The 18,996-nt window shown below is 39.0% G+C and overlaps 1 protein-coding gene across 6 annotated transcripts in view; it reads right to left on the bottom strand.

The window, feature by feature from the left end:
* Positions 1-18,996, bottom strand: part of dtnbb (dystrobrevin, beta b) — a 244,321-nt gene that overhangs the window by 64,739 nt on the left and 160,586 nt on the right. For all 6 annotated transcript variants that reach the window (XM_028796944.2, XM_051924578.1, XM_028796943.2 and 3 more), the window contains 3 exons: positions 16,000-16,085; positions 13,543-13,656; positions 6,334-6,430 (listed from right to left, as the gene is read on the bottom strand). In XM_028796944.2, the coding sequence (XP_028652777.1) occupies positions 6,334-6,430; positions 13,543-13,656; positions 16,000-16,085 (297 nt within the window). The remainder of the gene's footprint in view (positions 1-6,333; positions 6,431-13,542; positions 13,657-15,999; positions 16,086-18,996) is intronic.

Below are 18,996 nucleotides of genomic sequence, written 5' to 3'. Positions count from 1 at the left end.
CCATTGTTCCTCAATAAGGTTTTGAAATTGCATTGCAGTGAACTGTGGTACAGTACATTATCACTGCAAACTTGCTCTGGTAAGCCATTTCTTGAGAATATTATTCTTAGCACAGAGAGGATCTTTTTTGAAATTGTTGAGATCTTGCGAATAACAACAGGCCATTTTGAATATGCATCAAGAACAGAAAGTTCTTAATGAAAATAATGACCCTGCAAGATTCAAAATGAGTGTGTAAAGTACTGTTGTTGAGGGGAGTTCTATACCAGCTAAAAGAACAGTCAGCTGGACAGTTATTTGGGATATCTTCAGTCTGCTTATTAATGTTAGGCCACCACACACTACAGGTCGGAGTCTTCATTTTCATAGTCCTCAAGTGTCCTTCATGCATGTAGTTCCATGGTATGCAGCTTTGAAGGAATCACTAAATGTGATCCACACATTAAAGTACCTTGACAAACAATTAGGAGCTCCATTGTAACTTCAAATTCTGGGTTAAGAGACATTCCAAATTTTGGCAACTGTCTCTTAACAATATCATAGACCCTTAACCAAAGGGTTAACGAATCCTACATAAATTTGAAAACTTGATTTGTCAAATTAGGGGTGGGCGATCTTTCTTAAAAATCATATCACGATCCTTTTAACACAAAATTACAATCCACAATCTGAATTGCAATCTGTCTTTTCAATGTGGCATACACTTAAGAGAAAATCCGGACTCATACTCATCCAGACCTAAGTAACACTTTATTTTAATTGTCAAACAAAGTTGAATTAAACTGTACTCTTGTTCGCTAGCTAAGCAGAGTTAAGGAACATGCCCCGAAGCTGGCGAGTGAGTGAGGAAGGCCCCTCCCCTAGGCCTGCTGCGTGTTACTCGGATTCGAGCAAATAAATTGGTACCGCAAGCGAAATATGATACATAGCGAAATGAGAGAAGTCACAAAATCAACTGGAATGTTCAAGCAAATTATAGAAAAAAAACCCAATCTAAATCTGTTAAGTAGTTCTCTCGTGAAAAGCAGACAGACATACTGACAGACAAACATTGGATTTTATATATTATATATTAGTAAACCTACAAAATAATGTACAGTTAAAGTCTCAACAGCATTCTCAGTATTTCTGGAGCTTAGTAGAGCCTGATAACTATAAGAATCTTCACCAAGCAGCTCTGAAAATGTCTGCTTTGTTTGGGTCTACATACCTCTGTGAGTCTGCCTTTTCTGACATGAATGTCATGAAATCAACGTTCAGAACAAGACTGACAGATGAACATTCAAATGACTCCATAAGAGTGAACCTAAGTGGCTACACTCCACCATACACCTCTCTTGTTCACTCCATGCAGTGCCAGCTAAAAAACACATCACATGTGCAACTTGACATGTGAATACTCTTGTGAAACAGTGACAGGTAACAAAATGACAAATGAATAAGTAATATCTGTGTATTTGGAATTGCATTGTTTTGTTTTGACAGCATTCATTATTTTAATTCAATAGTGTGAAATACACTAGAAAATGCATACAGACATACAAAATGCACTTGCAGGTGAATTTTATTGTGATGTTTTAATGCAAAATGTGAGTTGTGGACACCAACATTTCGTAAATGTTCAGGCAAAACAAGCTTATTCAGTTTGTTTGGGTTGAAATAAGCTATGAGAATAAACATGAGTAGCTCTTGGCCATTTTCATTTTGTAAAAGTAGCTCTCAGGGGAAAAAAACCCTGTCATAGACCCTTGATAGTGGTGGATAGTTCCTTTTTGGATAAGGGCATTCATAACAGGTAGTTGCTCAACTATTGTAGCATAATATACATTAGGTGGATCAGAACATTTTTATGTTTCTTTAGTCAGTGATGGTAATTGTGCTGATGCAGCAACATTAGCATGTTATGTTCCCTTGAATTCAATATCATAGGAATGTGCTCCTAGAAAAGGCAACCATCTTGCTGACATGACCTGTGAAACACTCCTTTTTTTGAATTAAAAATTTACTCTAAAGTTTGGTGGGCTGTCAACAATGTGAACCTTTGCCGTTAAAGGTACTGGTGAAATTTCTTCACTCTCCATGAGGGTAAGGGCTTGATCAATTTGCATATAAATATGTTCAGTGTTGGTCAATGATCATGAAGAAACGGTAATTGGTTTCTCATTGCCATCCTTTAGTCTGTGTGACAGAACAGCACCTATTCCATATGATGAAGCATCATAGGCCAATGTTAGAGGCAGAGATAGAGCAAAGTGTATAAGCTCTCTCATCTGACGTTATAATTTTCTTAGCCTCTTCTTAGAAGGCCTGTTCACAACTTTTAGACCACTTCCATTTTGATTCTGGCTATAGATAAGAGTTCAATGTGTGTAGCACTATGGAAATGTATGGAAGTAATTTGTGGTAGTAGTTATTAAGTCCTACACAGCATCACAACTGAAACACAATTAGTAGATGTAGATGTAGAGCTTTTAATATAGCTTCAATCCTGTCTTGAGATTTATGCAACACATTTTTGTAATTTACATGTCTGCAGTATGATATTTTATAATTTTATTACTGAAAAATCTGCGGTGGGTTGGCACCCTTCCCGGGATTGGTTCCTGCCTTGTGCCCTGTGTTGGCTGGGATTGGCTCCAGCAGACCCCCGTGACCCTGTGTTCGGATTCAGCGGGTTGGAAAATGGATGGATGGATGGATGGATTTTTACCTTTTATGGATTATTAACATTTTGAAGCACTGCACTTTCACTATGGACAACGTTTGGATTTGATTTTGGTTTTAAATAAAAGCACTTGCACCTTTTGTACCATCTCCTTTCTCAATCTGATTTGTCCCCATAAGATTAGCTCATTCGGTTACATGACTGACGGTGTTAGGTTGGAGAGGCTCCCAAAAGGGAAGATGGAGACTGCAGCAGGGCCCGCACCATCACACGCCCAACATGAGCATACATAACATTCTTTTGCTTTCTTGAATTACGCCAATGGGATACAAAAAAATGGGGAAATGTACTCAAGCTCCCTGAAATCCTGGCACGTGCTAAATTAAGTTTCTTGTTTCCCCATTTCTGCATTCAAAAACACCTACCATCTAAACGGATAAAAGTGGTGAGTGGTTACCCTCTAAAAAGGGTTTCATTAACCACTGGTTATCTCTGAAAAATCTACTTTGAATTTGACACAAACTCTTCATTTTAACAATGTTTTTCTTATATTTTTTCTTGATTTCCTGTTATTACATTCTGTAGAATTTATACTGTGCTACACTGCAATGATTATTTAAAAGGTACTTCATGTCCCACAGTTTTACTGCAAGTAACTACAGTATGTATTGGAAAATAAGGTTTTCCACCATTTGTTAAACTGCTGCATGTTTCTAAAAAGGAATTTTTTCACATAAACACATTAAGGCAATCATAGCAGTCATCTTCACAAAATAACATACTCCAGAGATGTTATAAGCATTTTAAATGCACACAAATATTTTTTTAACTCAAACTCATAGGTTTTTTCAAATGCAGGTAAACTGAAAAAAACAAAATTAAAGAATTAGCAATTTACTTTCAAACAATTTGTGTTCATGGTGTATGAACACCTCATTCAAAAAGTACACTGTGTTCTCCTTCTAGCACTCTTTTGAGTGTGAAGTGTGTATTATCTTCTTCAAATTACTATAAATGGACCAAGTGAATTTTGTGTAAAAATACACATTTAACATAAGGAAATGTCTTTACCTAATACATAAATAATAGCTAAAATTGGTTCACTAGTTGCAGAAATACTGTATGCTTAGACAGAATAACACACAGAGAGCTGGTTATAGGTAATCCCTTACTCCATCACATACAACCCATCCTCTCTGTCAAAAAAATTAAAATCAAAAGCAAAATCTCTTTTTGTGATAAAATGACATACAACTATTCTTATCTCACATATTGTCAGTTTTTAAGTTTGAGTAATAAGTAGATAAAGCGCTAAATTGGCCCTCAAAGAAGATCACTAGGTAACAGAAAGGAGAATCCACTTTTTAAGCATTTAAGTTGAATCTTTAAGATTTATCTGATCACTTGCAGTGCTCTGAAAATTAGAACTTAAATGACAGATGAAAGTTTCTAAAGTTAGCAATTAGTCTATTTAAGAACTATTTTCTGTAAACTTCCACTGAAAGCCAAGTCACATAACATTAAGTGGCTTTATTGTCATACCATCCATACACAGTGTTGCAACATACAATGGTTCCCCAGGACCGCTGTGCAACATATACATTAGCACTGGACAAGTGCAAGATGGGTAAACAACTATACTACACTATATTAAAAATAAACAAGAGATAAATAAATAATAGCCAATAAATTGAAATGGATAGTACTTATAATAAATAAATAAAAAAACAACAACTAATAATAAAAGCAAAAGTAGTAACAAATGTACTGCAAATGAATAAACTACAGGCTTAGTATCCATAACCCGAAATGCCTGTGACGAGAAGTATTTAGGAATTTAGGTATTTTCAAATTTTGGAATATTTGCATATGCAACATGAAATATCATGGGGGCACCCTTGATTAAGTAGGAAAATGCAGACAAACCCACTAAATAATGACTCACACATATAATGGTTCATATGACCAAGCCATTAATTATAATGTATGTTGACATGACAAACATATTAACTTCAAAAGTGATGAATATGATGCAACTCTAGTTTTGTTCCCTTTTAAGAGGGCCAGTGCTGCATATTTGAACTGAAGGACTTTTTCGCTTTATTTTATTGACTACCCGTTTTCACTTGTCAGGGAACTGGTTTACAGGTCAGGATTATCTCAGCCAACCTTAACTCCATCATGCCTGGAATTGCTGGAAGTCATTAACCAAACAAATGAGTCACTACAATCAGTATTTGTAAGGTGTGGGCATACATATATGAAACATAATATGTTTTTGCCAACATAAAAAGGCAATTTGCAGCAGTATACTGTTTTTCTAAAGTAATTAGAGCAATTTACTGAAAACTCCTATTTACAATAAGGGCACATAGAGACAATGAAGTCACTTTTTTAACTGCATGCAGTGACATATGGTACAGCACATCACTTTTCAACTGCCGTGCAGCTGTTATCATGTTGCTTAATGGGGGCAAAGCTTGTCAACTGTGTTTCGTTGGTTAGAATCACTTGATGCTTCATGGGGTATATGCCTCACTCCTCCCCAAGTCCCTATATCTTTGATCATGTGTTGTTTCCTAATAGCACTTGATACTTCGTGGGAGATCAATCATGTGTAGTTGCTTTTTGACGCACTACCCAATCCAGCTCTTAAAGAATAAATCCATTTTGAATCTGCATGTATGTTATTCACACCCACTTTTGCCATAAGCATATTTTTAATGCTCAAATACAAGCAAAATATCATAAAAGAGACCCGTGGTGTGGAACTTTCCACTTGTGGTATCATGTTGGAGCTCAAAAAGTTTCAGATTTTGGATACTCAAATTGTACTAACAACAGATCTGTGGGGAGAGTGGCATCATAGAGTTCAGAGTATGGGCAGCAAAGAAGTAGAAGCTGTTGCAGAACCTGATACAACCATTTCAGATTCTACAGTTTCTTCTGTCAGATGACAGTAGGACAAAGATACGGTGGTAAGTGTGGGAATGGTCCTCCACAATGCTATAGACTTAATAAAGATATCTTTAATGGAGGATAGAAAGGCCCCAATGATCTTCTCTGCTGTGAGAACCATTTTCTCCTGTATATGTTCCTAAAGATTCTTCAAAGTCATCTCTGAAATCTAAAAACAAGGCTTGTGTCCTATTCATATTGTTTGATGGTTACTAATGTGAGATGCTGTGATTCCAAATTCTTTCAGCACAGGTAAACTTATAAATTTTGATTCATATTTATTTATAGTTGGCACTGCAGTACTGCCAATCCTTTGAACATTTTAACAATATTGATGAGAACAGAACATTCAGCTCAACAAAGCCTAATAACCTTAACTTCATATCTTAACTCTTCTTTAGAGATTGTTTTATTGTGTTTATGTAATTTATGTTTTGATATCTTGTAAAAAATTGAATTGAAGTAGCTGGTATGAAAAATACTATAAATAAACTTCCAAAACACAGTTTCTTCTTTCAGCACTCAATTGAAAACTGTAAAAGAAGTTTAGATTTTTAGGTGTAATAATGAAATATGTTAGGTTTTGCAATTCTTGAGAACATGAACCAAATAATATTTTTATTCACATTGTTGTACAGTAAACACAATCAATCTCACTGAGTTCCTCCTTAGCGATACACTGTGTATAATATACCAACATAGTAACTTACCTTCAACAGCTTCATTAGTCCTTCGAGCTGTACCATTAGCTCTCTTCGGCTCTCCTGCAAAGCTGACATTCGCTGTTCAAGTTCATCTTTCCTCTGCCTATTCATGAAAGAGAAAGAAATAAAAAACTATGAAGGTTGCCCATTTTAAAACCTTTTTAAAATGTGATGTTAAAAGGAAACAAATAATTTGGAATACAAAAATCTCTTCCAAATAACAAAAGGTGGTAATTATTACCATAAATTCTTGATTGAGATTTAAATAAACAAAACGTCATCATTAAATTCAAACAGGAAATAATCAGAAAGTTCAGTTTTCAATGACAAAAAAATATTTTACAGTCAGTAGATTAAAGTTTGTTCACATGAGAAATTAGGTCAGGTATCATCCATAACATTTCTCACTAGAGTCAGTTTTGTTACTTGGCATAACAATATTGTTAGGTTTATTCAAGTAGTTCTACATCTTTATTTTACTAATTTGCCACTTTTTAACTATTTTGGTGACATCATTTTGTCACCATTTTGTGTTTTACTTTTTATGGGTATATGACATGAAACTTTCCCACAGATGCATTTTAATATTTGGAATTTTTACATGTAGTTTTCCTAAATGTATAACTCTTCATTGCTTTCATTACATACACAGATTTAAAGTAAAAACAACTAAAAACATAGAAAATATCTTCATTATACACGACATTTTAGAGTGATTAGGTACTAGAAATAGAAATCCATCCAAACTGACAAGTTATACCTATTCACAATGTTATTTGGATAGGATGACACCTAATATAAGTGTCATAGATGTTAAAGCTTGATTGAAGCCAAAACAGACCACTGAGACCTGCCTAAAATCTATCCCACTACATATTTGTGAAGATTGCACATTCTTTTCCATGTCTGTAGATTTTTTTTTCTTATTACATTTTAGGTTTCCTTCCACATAAAATTAACATTAAGATTATTTTAATTGGGCCTACAAACTGATTCTAGTGTCTGAGTCTTGCTTTTGTCATGTTATTGGCAGAAATCCTGTGGGTCTTGTACAATCCGTCTCAATACTTAATTGAGGAAGATAAAATATTGGTGCTACAGAAGGGACTTAAGTTTTTATGCCAATGGGATGAAAGCAGAAGGGGTTAAAAAAGTATAATGAGCCCTCATGTTTCCAAAAAGGTGGGCACCTAGTGTTAAAAAGTATAACTATAGGCTAGGAAATCTAAATTTGGCAAAATTACATCTGACAATTTGGGGCACAAAAGAAAACTGATTCCAGGGTTAAGCATCATAAAATGCATTTATTATGTACTATAAAATCCATTTTTGGAGAGAAATTCCTAAAATACCTAAATATGTTTTATTTAGTTGATATTCATATGAAACAAAGGTTTTTATTCATGTAGAGACTAATTTGGAGTGTTATGCTGCACTGCATTTACTTTGGAAGTCAGATATCAAAGCTGGGAATGAAGTCACACCTGAGCTGACCACATTCCAGTAAACCATTTAGAAAACCAAAATGGACACCTCCAGGTAAACCTATGTTGTACTTACTCTTTCAGAATACAGACAACTACTGAACAAATATGTTCTACTGTAGTTGCTCTCACCCTGTTAAAAAAGAACTTTTAAAATTTAAATTGGAATTTCCACTTCCAATTTGTTTTTGGTTTTTTTTATATTTCATGGGGTGTAAGAAGTGAGATTGGCACACTAGCCAGTTTAGCCATTAAGCCATTATAAGCAAAGCAAGTTGATAACAAATAACAATGCAATGAGGTATTTTGCACTTCCAAACACTGTGGCAATATGTTCACAAATACAGTATAAGCTGAATAATACTGTGTGTATGACTGGTGTCATAAGATACAAATAGACAGAAGTGCTAATAAACATCAGCTTTCGTTACTGTTGATGCATGGTGTAGTCATCTTGGATATCAAGCTCAGTGTTGGTGAGGCTCTCCTGAATTTCCAAGTAAGAAATCTGACTTCCTATAGGGAACTCAGAAATTCTGACTTGCCAGGTCAAATGAAACTCAGCATTATACTCACTATACTTCAGCCATTTGCAGTGCATTTATTAAATAAGTAGAATAATAACCATTTATTTTTGGGTATGTAAACTTGGTGCAATATTGCCAAAAACCCCTTAGGGCATAGGCAGTTAAATTTGATGGGTCCCCTATTACCTACTCCATTGTAATATACATTTGCATCTATGGACTTTGTAAGGGGGCCTTGACCCCTGACCACCGAAATTGTTTATAGTTATGTGCGCATCTGCTTACTTTTAACAAGAATATCCAAACTCTCCCCACTCTCCAAAATTCTTTGCATATACCTTTGCACCTCCAGAATTTAAAGGGAGACCACATATAACTGACGAAAAACATGAAAAGGAACACTTGAGTAAATGTAACTGTACTTGAGTGAAAATAATAAACATCCAATGATGATAATTATTGCAATATATACTTAAATTTCACGTTATTAACATTTCAATTCAAAAGAAAATGTTTTCCTGTAAAATTGTGTCTTTCAACAAAAGCCAACAAAATCCAAGTCACTAGGAAAAGCAGGAATTGATCTAATATAAGGAATGTTTTACTCATGAGAAACTATGTATAGCATGTTCAACAGTAAAAAGCTCCAGTGACCTAATAATATAATTGTTCCTTATTATTTGACTGACACCTTTATCCAAGGTGACTTAAAACTTTCATCCATCCATCCATTGTCTCCCGTTTATCCGAGGTCGGGTCGCGGGGGCAGCAGCTTGAGCAGAGATGCCCAGACTTCCCTCTCCCCGGCCACTTCTTCTAGCTCTTCCGGGAGAATCCCAAGGCGTTCCCAGGCCAGTCGAGAGACATAGTCCCCTCCAACGTGTCCTGGGTCTTCCCCGGGGCCTCCTCCCGGTTGGACGTGCCCGGAACACCTCACCAGGGAGGCGTCCAGGAGGCATCCTGATCAGATGCCCGAGCCACCTCATCTGACTCCTCTCGATGCGGAGGAGCAGCGGCTCTACTCTGAGCCCCTCCCGGATGACTGAGCTTCTCACCCTATCTTTAAGGGAAAGCCCAGACACCCTGCGGAGGAAACTCATTTCAGCCGCTTGTATTCGCGATCTCGTTCTTTCGGTCACTACCCATAGTTCATGACCATAGGTGAGGGTAGGAACATAGATCGACTGGTAAATTGAGAGCTTCGCCTTGCGGCTCAGCTCCTTTTTCACCACGACAGACCGATGCAGCGCCCGCATTACTGCGGATGCCGCACCGATCCGCCTGTCGATCTCACGCTCCATTCTTCCCTCACTCGTGAACAAGATCCCGAGATACTTGAACTCCTCCACTTGAGGCAGGATCTCGCTACCAACCCTGAGAGGGCACTCCACCCTTTTCCGGCTGAGGACCATGGTCTCGGATTTGGAGGTGCTGATTCTCATCCCAGCCGCTTCACACTCGGCTGTGAACCGATCCAGAGAGAGCTGAAGATCACGGCCTGATGAAGCAAACAGGACAACATCATCTGCAAAAAGCAGTGACCCAATCCTGAGCCCACCAAACCGGACCCCCTCAACGCCCTGGCTGCGCCTAGAAATTCTGTCCATAAAAGTTATGAACAGAATCGGTGACAAAGGGCAGCCCTGGCGGAGTCCAACTCTCACTGGAAAACGGGTTCGACTTACTGCCGGCAATGCGGACCAAGCTCTGGCACCGATCGTACAGGGACCGAACAGCCCTTATCAGGGGGGCCGGTACCCCATACTCTCGGAGTACCCCCCACAGGATTCCCCGAGGGACACGGTCGAATGCTTTTTCCAAGTCCACAAAACACATGTAGACTGGTTGGGCAAACTCCCATGCACCCTCCAGGACCCTGCTAAGGGTATAGAGCTAGTCCACTGTTCCGCGACCAGGACGAAAACCACACTGTTCCTCCTGAATCCGAGGCTTGACTATCCGACGGACCCTCCTCTCCAGGACCCCTGAATAGACTTTTCCAGGGAGGCTGAGGAGTGTGATCCCTCTGTAGTTGGAACACACCCTCCGATCCCCCTTCTTAAAGAGGGGGATCACCACCCCGGTCTGCCAATCCAGAGGCACTGTCCCTGATGTCCATGCGATGTTGCAGAGGCGTGTCAACCAAGACAGTCCTACAACATCCAGAGCCTTGAGGAACTCCGGGCGTATCTCATCCACCCCCGGGGGCCTGCCACCAAGGAGTTTTTTGACCACCTCGGTGACCTCAGTCCCAGAGATGGGGGAGCCCACCTCTGAGTCCCCAGGCTCTGCTTCCTCATTGGAAGGCATGTTAATGGGATTGAGGAGGTCTTCGAAGTACTCCCCCCACCGACCCACAACGTCCCGAGTCGAGGTCAGCAGCGCACCATCCCCCCCATATACAGTGTTGACACTGCACTGCTTCCCCTTCCTGAGACGCCGGATGGTGGACCAGAATCTCCTCGAAGCCGTCCGAAAGTCGTTCTCCATGGCCTCCCCAAACTCCTCCCATGCCCGAGTTTTTGCCTCAGCAACCACCAAAGCCGCATTCCGCTTGGCCTGCCGGTACCTATCAGCTGCCTCCAGGGTCCCACAGGACAAAAGGGTCCTGTAGGACTCCTTCTTCAGCTTGACGGCATCCTTCACCACCGGTGTCCACCAACGGGTTCGGGGATTGCCGCCACGACAGGCACCGACCACCTTACGGCCACAGCTCCGGTCAGCCGCCTCAACAATAGAGGCACGGAACATGGCCCATTCGGACTCAATGTCCCCCACCTCCCTCGGGACATGGTCGAAGTTCTGCCGGAGGTGGGAGTTGAAACTACTTCTGACAGGGGGCTCTGCCAGACGTTCCCAGCAGACCCTCACAACACGTTTGGGCCTACCACGCCTGACCGGCATCCTCCCCCACCATCGAAGCCAACTCACCACCAGGTGGTGATCAGTTGACAGCTCCGGCCCTCTCTTCACCCGAGTGTCCAAGACATGTGGCCGCAAGTCCGACGACACGACCACAAAGTCGATCATCGAACTGAGGCCTAGGGTGTCCTGGTGCCAAGTGCACATATGAACACCCCTATGCTTGAACATGGTGTTTGTTATGGACAATCCATGACGAGCACAGAAGTCCAATACCAAAACACCACTCGGGTTCAGATTGGGGGGGCCATTCCTCCCAATCACGCCCTTCCAGGTCTCACTATCATTGCCCACGTGAGCATTGAAGTCTCCCAGCAGAACGAGGGAGTCCCCAGGAGGTATGCCCTCTAGCACCCCCTCCAGGGACTCCAAAAAGGGTGGGTACTCCGAACTGCTGTTCGGTGCATATGCACAAACAACAGTTAGGACCCGTCCCCCCACCCGAAGGTGAAGGGAGGCTACCCTCTCGTCCACCGGGGTAAACCCCAATGTACAGGCTCCAAGTCGGGGGGCAATAAGTATACCCACACCCGCTCGGCGCCTCTCACCGGGGGCAACTCCAGAGTGGCACAGAGTCCAGCCCCTCTCAAGGAGATTGGTTCCAGAGTCCAAGCTGTGCGTCGAGGTGAGTCCGACTATATCTAGCCGGAACCTCTCAACTTCGCGCACTAGCTCAGGCTCCTTCCCCTTCAGAGAGGTGACATTCCACGTCCCAAGAGCCAGCTTCTGTAGCCGAGGATCGGACCGCCAAGGTCCCCGCCTTCGGCCACCACCCAACTCACACTGCACCCGACCTCCTTGGCCCCTCCCATAGGTGGTGAGCCCATGGGAAGGGGGACCCACGTTGCCTCTTCGGGCTGTGCCCGGCCGAGCCCCATGGGTGCAGGCCCGGCCACCAGGCGCTCGCCATCGAGCCCCACCTCCAGGCCTGGCTCCAGAGTGGGGCCCCGGTGACCCGCGTCCGGGCAAGGGAAAACGGCGTGCAAAGTTTTCATTCATCATAGAAGGTTTGAACCGCTCTTTGTCTCATCCCTCACCTAGGACCAGTTTGCCTTGGGTGGCCCTACCAGGGGCATAAAGCCCCGGACAACAGAGCTCCTAGGATCATTGGAACACGCAAACCCCTCCACCACGATAAGGTGGCGGTTAAAGGAGGGGCTTAAAACTTAAAACTTTTGTGATACATTTCTTTTGTTTTTCTAGTTGGAGCATAGGCAGATGAGATGACTTGCTCATGATCACACAATGTCAGTAGAAAGATTTGAACCCACAACCTCAGGGTTTGAAACCCTAGGTCCAAAGCCTTAACCACTACAGCATACTGCTGGCCAGTAACAGCAGCCTTTTGTGTATACATATACATACATACATGCTATACTGTATAAAACACACCACTTATAGCCATGTGGTTGCCAACTTGATTAAGAAGATAATTAGCAGCTGCTAAATAGTCTAATGACCTAAATGTAAAAACAGTCCCTGAGTCTAGTGGTTTGAGTCATAATGGTTCTTTACCATTTAATAGAACAGAGGTAGAAAAAAAGTAGCTGGTTATGTTAGCTGCAATATTTATTACTGGTGTTTGTCTTTTAAGGTGTCATGTGATGTACAGTATATGTACTGAACTGAAAGGAGCTCTTTTCCAGTAATATTGCAAGCTGACGTCAGCACCCTTTCCAGTGTTTTGCAGTCCTGAGCTGAAAATGTGCTATAAAGCCTGTGAGCATACACACATTTATGTACTTTTGAAAGTTCATGAGCACAGATGGAGAAATAAGTGTCTCTCATAACTTTCAAGCTAATTGCTCTCCTCAAAGCATGCCCTCTTTATATATACTTGTGGGTTGTCTCCCTCTTGCTTCCCGAAGACAAATCCTAGTACTTAATTTTAGATGACATTAAATGAGAATTAGCTATTCTGGCATGACTCCCCGTACACTGTCTCACCACTGATGATGATCAGGCCTAAGACAATTGTGTTATCAGCAAATTTAATCTTGGAACTGAAGCTGTATTTGGCCATGTAGTTATACGTGACCAAGGAGTACAGTAGGAAACTTAGGACAGTGAGGAGGAAATGATGCTTAAAATGTCAACATGATGAAGTTAGGAAACACAAAATCCAGTTGCAGATGGTTGCACTAAATTCTATGTCTTGGATCTTGGTGATCAGTTTTGATGGAACAATAGCTTTTAATGAACAACCAGTAATAACCTTTAATGACAATCAACTATCAAACAAAACATTAGCAAATAATTAATAACAAACTGCTGTTTACTACCTTAAAAGTCTCAGTTCAGCCAGCAGTGTGGGGTTATGCTGAGCTTTCTCAGGCGTAGGCTGTGAGGCTTGCTCATGTTCTAGTCTCAGGCGTTGGATTTCTTGCAGTATTTCCCTAGAATCAGCAACAATACAGATGAAAAAAATGGGGAATAGATGAAAAACACAGACTAATAATAAAATGGACAGGGAAATAATTTTTCAGTCAATCCTATTCCAAGCCTAGATAGTCTAATACTTCTAATAAAGCAGGAAGCAATCTCAAATGGGACATCAGCATTTCACATGGCACATTCAGCCATGCAGCCACACATTTTCACACATGGGCTGCTCAGAATAATCAGTTAATCTAACTGGTATGTATTTCTGATGTTTGAAGCAAACTAGTATTCTTGTATAAAATATACATGGAGATGGACAGACAGTGTAAAATCCACATAAACAGTGTCAAGATGGGGCTTTAAACTTTGAAGAAGCGCCACATTGGTGTTGGGAAAGCCTTTAAAAATAGCATAATGTTACATAATGACAATTGATTAAAAAAAAAAACTGAAAAGACATCCCATCCAGGACTGTGTCCAATGCCATTGGTGATAGGCTGTGTCATCCTGTGACCCTGAACTGGATAAATAGGTTAGAAAATGGTAGAATGGATGGATGTTTTGAAATATATTACTGTACAAATGTAAACAGAGTTATAAAAACACTAAGATTTCTAAATTGAAATTTTAAAAATGATCTAAATTGCAAAATTGCTAGCAAAAGTAGAAGAACACATGTCTTGTTAAAGCTTGTAGTCAAAATAGACTAGTGTTTCTCAAAAGACCTAGGATCACTTTGCTGAATCCAAAGATACAGATGACTACCTATAGCTAACTTCTTAAGCGTAATTCTGCATTATATTTATATTACTACAGGCATTTCTCTGAAAAAAACTAAGACTCTAATCCAGTATTGCTGGATTTATATTCAAAAGATCTCAATTTCAGCCCATCATCTACAATTCTGGGAACTACATTTAACAGTATGGAGGTAAGGCAGCACACAGTGATTGCTAAAATAATTACCCACAGCCTAATGACTCTGAGCAGTTAAAAAGACTGTAAACTTGCCAACAATACTTTGAGATCTACTGCAATAAATCATAGCTTTTGAATTAAAAATGATGTGCTTATTATTTTTTAATCTTCAAATCAAAGCCCTGACAGATGAATAATTCTCTTTGCAAAAGTTTGTTTCTACTATTCCACAATAATAATCAATCAACAGCTGTGAGGATGTAGTAGTAACAGCATTGCACTAAAATATTTATAAAAAACATAAGCACATTAGTGATAACAAAATCACACTGGATGAAAATTTAAATGTTAATTAGTAGAAAAAGAAAGTCTATTTGCAACAGTAAATGTTGATAATTTTTAAAATTATTTGTCAGGCTTTCAGTACAACAGACAGCAACAAAGATAACTACATTTAAATCACATAAAACAGAAGTGTTTACCGGACAAGTTTGCCATATTACCTAATAATGTACTGCAAGAGTGCATGAAGCAGTATACCCTACAGTATTTTGCATAAAAGGTGATAAGGTGTAGACATCACAATATCAGGAATGAATAAAGTACTTGTCTTTCTATCATTTTTAATGCTTTTCATGGGTAGTACATTGAGTATCTCCTTCAATATCCACCCATCTATCCATTACAGAATCCACTTAATCCAGATACTGTATACTCATTTTATGCCTGTTCAAGTAATTTTGAGTGATAATTAAAGTTGCAGGCAGCAAATGCAGATACAGATGGAAAAGCAATTGTTTTCAAATTTCAAAAGACAAAATGTGGAACTAGGTCTTCAATTTAAAATTAAAAGGAGATATAATTTAATTTATCAAAAGTAAAGCTCTAATCTAATCTAATACAAACATAAATGTTAAAATGCAAACATAAAAAGTCTTTTTATAAGAATGTATTTTGCTTCAGTTACAAAAAGGAAACTACTCCCAAATGATAAAACTTTTGAGAGATAACATGATTTAATTTGCACTTACTCCTTATACATATTACATGAGCCAAAATCTTGAAATTCATTTTTAAATTAGTGATAACTTATTATTATGTTGATTCCTCAAAACCTACCTAGTAAATTCCAAGTTAATTTTGATTTATACAAATGCACTTCATATGTACCTCCAGTAGTAAAAATGTAGCATTTAGTTGGTTCAAATGTACAATTGTGCTACCATTTTATTCTATATATTTTATAATTTTAAAGTAAACATTCAAGTACAGCACATGCAATACACTAGTATATTCAGAAACTACACAACTGCAACTCATTTCACAATGCACTTATGAATTTTGTGTTTTTTAATTCACTGTAGAAACTATTTACATCCTTTAAAATATTTCCAAAATAAAAAAGAGACCTGCACAGTAAAAACACTTAAGTCCCCTACCTATTTTTATTTTCCAGTTCAGCAATAAGTTGCCTTTGTTGCTTATTGGCATCAAAGTTAAACCCAAGATCTGCCTGGGGGCGTTGCTGTTGTGCAAAGACAAAAGGATATTACATTTAAAATTTATATATCTATACATTGTGCAAATATTCATTCCCCCTGTAACAAGGAGATAAAATGTTATTATAAGAATAAGCCATTCAGCCCAACACGTCTAGTCATTTTCTACTGTACTAAGTAAACATTTTAAAGGCATAGTTCTATGATGAAATAATGGCAAGGAAGCCACAATTATGAAAAATGGTGTACTGATTGCCCACTTGCAGCAGCTTTGAACCCTCTCCTGAAGTCATTTTTGGGCAATCCCCAGAATCTCTTTCAACACCGGAATCTATTCTTGGTTATGAGGACACCAGGGTGCAGGTATTTCTGGTAACTCTCAGCAGTCCTTAAAGTGCCTTCTCTTCATATCAGTGTTATGCAACTGACTTTAGTAAGTAACAATATGGTCCACTGTTCTTATATAACCTTTAGCTCTTCGACTGGATAAAAAAATCTGAAAAAGGTGGATTGCAACTTGAGCTCCATCTACTTAGCTGTACACATGATGGATTCTTTTGTTTTCTATCCAGATGCTACATTGGTGTAATTTAACTTATGTCAGATCTGAACTATAAATCACTTATCAAAAACTCAATGCATATTTAAAGACTTTCTCACTCTGTCCATTTTATTATTAGGCAAAAATACTAGGATGTTCATGCAAAGCACACAGAAGGGATTAAGAGGAACCATATGTGACTCTATGCCAGTTTTATATCTCAAATATATGTGGCACACTATGCTATATGTGGAAAAAAGGAAGGTATATTATACTGCAATATGCAGCACTGTTTAAAAAAAATAGTAGAATTAATTAAGAAGAAAAAGATTACTTAAAGAACCTAATCACAAGTATGTCAAAACTTTGACATAGAGACCAGAAAGATAAAAAAATGAATTATTATAAGAAATATGGTGTTGATAACCCTAAAACCAAAAAAATAATACATAGGTAAAACAAAAGAATTCCGTAACTTTTGTATTTGTAAATATTTTACAATATGTTTTTACTCCAAATATATAGTATACAAATAAAAATTTAATATTATTAAAGCCAGGTAATGTAGGCTGGAAACTCATTGTTAGATCTCATGCACTGACAGTGATATTCTGTAGTGCAGAAATCAAATAGTAAAGGCAATTTGAAAATTATACAGTTAACTGCAATGCATAGAAGTTGACTTTATACAACACGTTTGCAATGGCTTATGGGTAGTTCAAACATGTACAGTGGTCTGCCATTAGTCTAGTCAAATGAATATGGATACCCTGTTGCGGGATTGAACCTTTGTTGAACAGCATGCCGTGGTGAAAGTGAAACCTGCTGAAATTCACTGAAGGATGTTGGCTCAGTACAGAAGTGAAAACAGCATGGTCCAATGGTAAGTTTATGAATGGGTAGAAAAGTTTAAAGTGGGAAAAACAAGTGTAACTGACGAAGCTTGATCTGGCCAACTATTAACATTGCAGATACATGCTCACAGTGACATAGTGAATGCCTGTGATTACGTTGTCTGCTGTTGCTGCCTTTTGGAATATCAGATCTGCACATACCACAGTGCACGATGACTTGGTGTTTCATTAAAGTTGTGCAAGATGGATACCCAAACACCTTACTGATCTGCACAAGACAAAAATCTTTGGTGAGATTCAGCAGGTTTCTGCCCAAAGAAATTTCACTATGGTGTGTTGTTCAACAGTGGTGCAGTCCCGGAAAGGAGTGTCCATGTTCATTTGACCTTTGCTTCAACTAGGATAATGCCTAATTTCCTAATTGCCTTTACTTTTTGATTTTCATTCCTACTTTAACACGAGAATCCTTGAAGCCTGGGAAAAAGGCTGTAATCCTGGGTCACCTTAAATTCCTTTGCAGCTCCTTGTCAGTGTCTTTGTCTTGCAAATGTGTCAATCGGCACTGACAGCAGGCAGCCTGATCACTCATGCCCCCACCAAGGCAGCAGAAGTCAACTCAGACACTGAAGTCTCTTTATGTGGCAGTGAGGTGTTTGAAATTGTATATTGTTAATTGGAATACATACACTTCATATGTGTTTCATGTGTGCAACGATCTGGGTAAATGTTAAACACATGTGCATGGTAGTGTCAATTAGTAAAAACCCAAGTCCAAATATCAAGGTACATCAGTTTGACATGTCTGCTTAGCTGGTGCAGAGGTAAGAACTGCTGCCTCTAATCAAGAGGTTGTAGGTTCTAACCTGGATTCTCCCCATTTTGAGTAGTGATTATTCTTATTACTATTATATAAAAAAATATATAATAAAAACATACATTTGATTTCAGTCTGGAACACCCGGTCTAAATTTTCACTACTTATAAAAGTTAACGTTTTTTTCATTCAGTTTTATTCTCTCAGTCATGTTCACACCCACACCAAACTAACCAATTAGTTTGGAAGAACCGTAAGGAAGAACTGTAACAACAGAAAACTTGCTCACGTTGCTTTCACTGTCTAATAGACTGCTGCACTGCAACACAACTCTGCTTGGCAATATAAATAAAGTGGGACTTTCACCTGCAGCTAAAATCACTTCAGTACGTGAGCAACTCTCCACGCTAGTGTTTAGATCTGGCAGTGCCATGCTGACGGTCTATGTACCCAAAAAGAAGGAGTCCGTCTGCATTCTCAGTACCATGCACCATAACATGGAGTTTGGGCAAGATCAGAAAAAATCACCATGTTCAAATGACAACTCATGTTTAAATGACATAGCGTTTTCGAATAATGATGTCTTCATGCATGAATGTGTGTGTGCATGCGCAAGAGAAGCCAAGACAGATTTGATGTCATTCAAGTAGTTACTGCAATATAAAATAAACATTTTCGAAAAGTTATAATGAAACAAGTGTGCTTTTATTCAAGAATAAAAAAAATGA

The sequence above is a fragment of the Erpetoichthys calabaricus genome, chromosome 3 (genome assembly GCF_900747795.2).
Source record: "Erpetoichthys calabaricus chromosome 3, fErpCal1.3, whole genome shotgun sequence".
Taxonomy (NCBI): domain Eukaryota; kingdom Metazoa; phylum Chordata; class Cladistia; order Polypteriformes; family Polypteridae; genus Erpetoichthys; species Erpetoichthys calabaricus.
The sequence above is the reverse complement of the archived record's forward strand: the minus strand, read 5'-3'. Positions and strand labels throughout refer to the sequence as shown.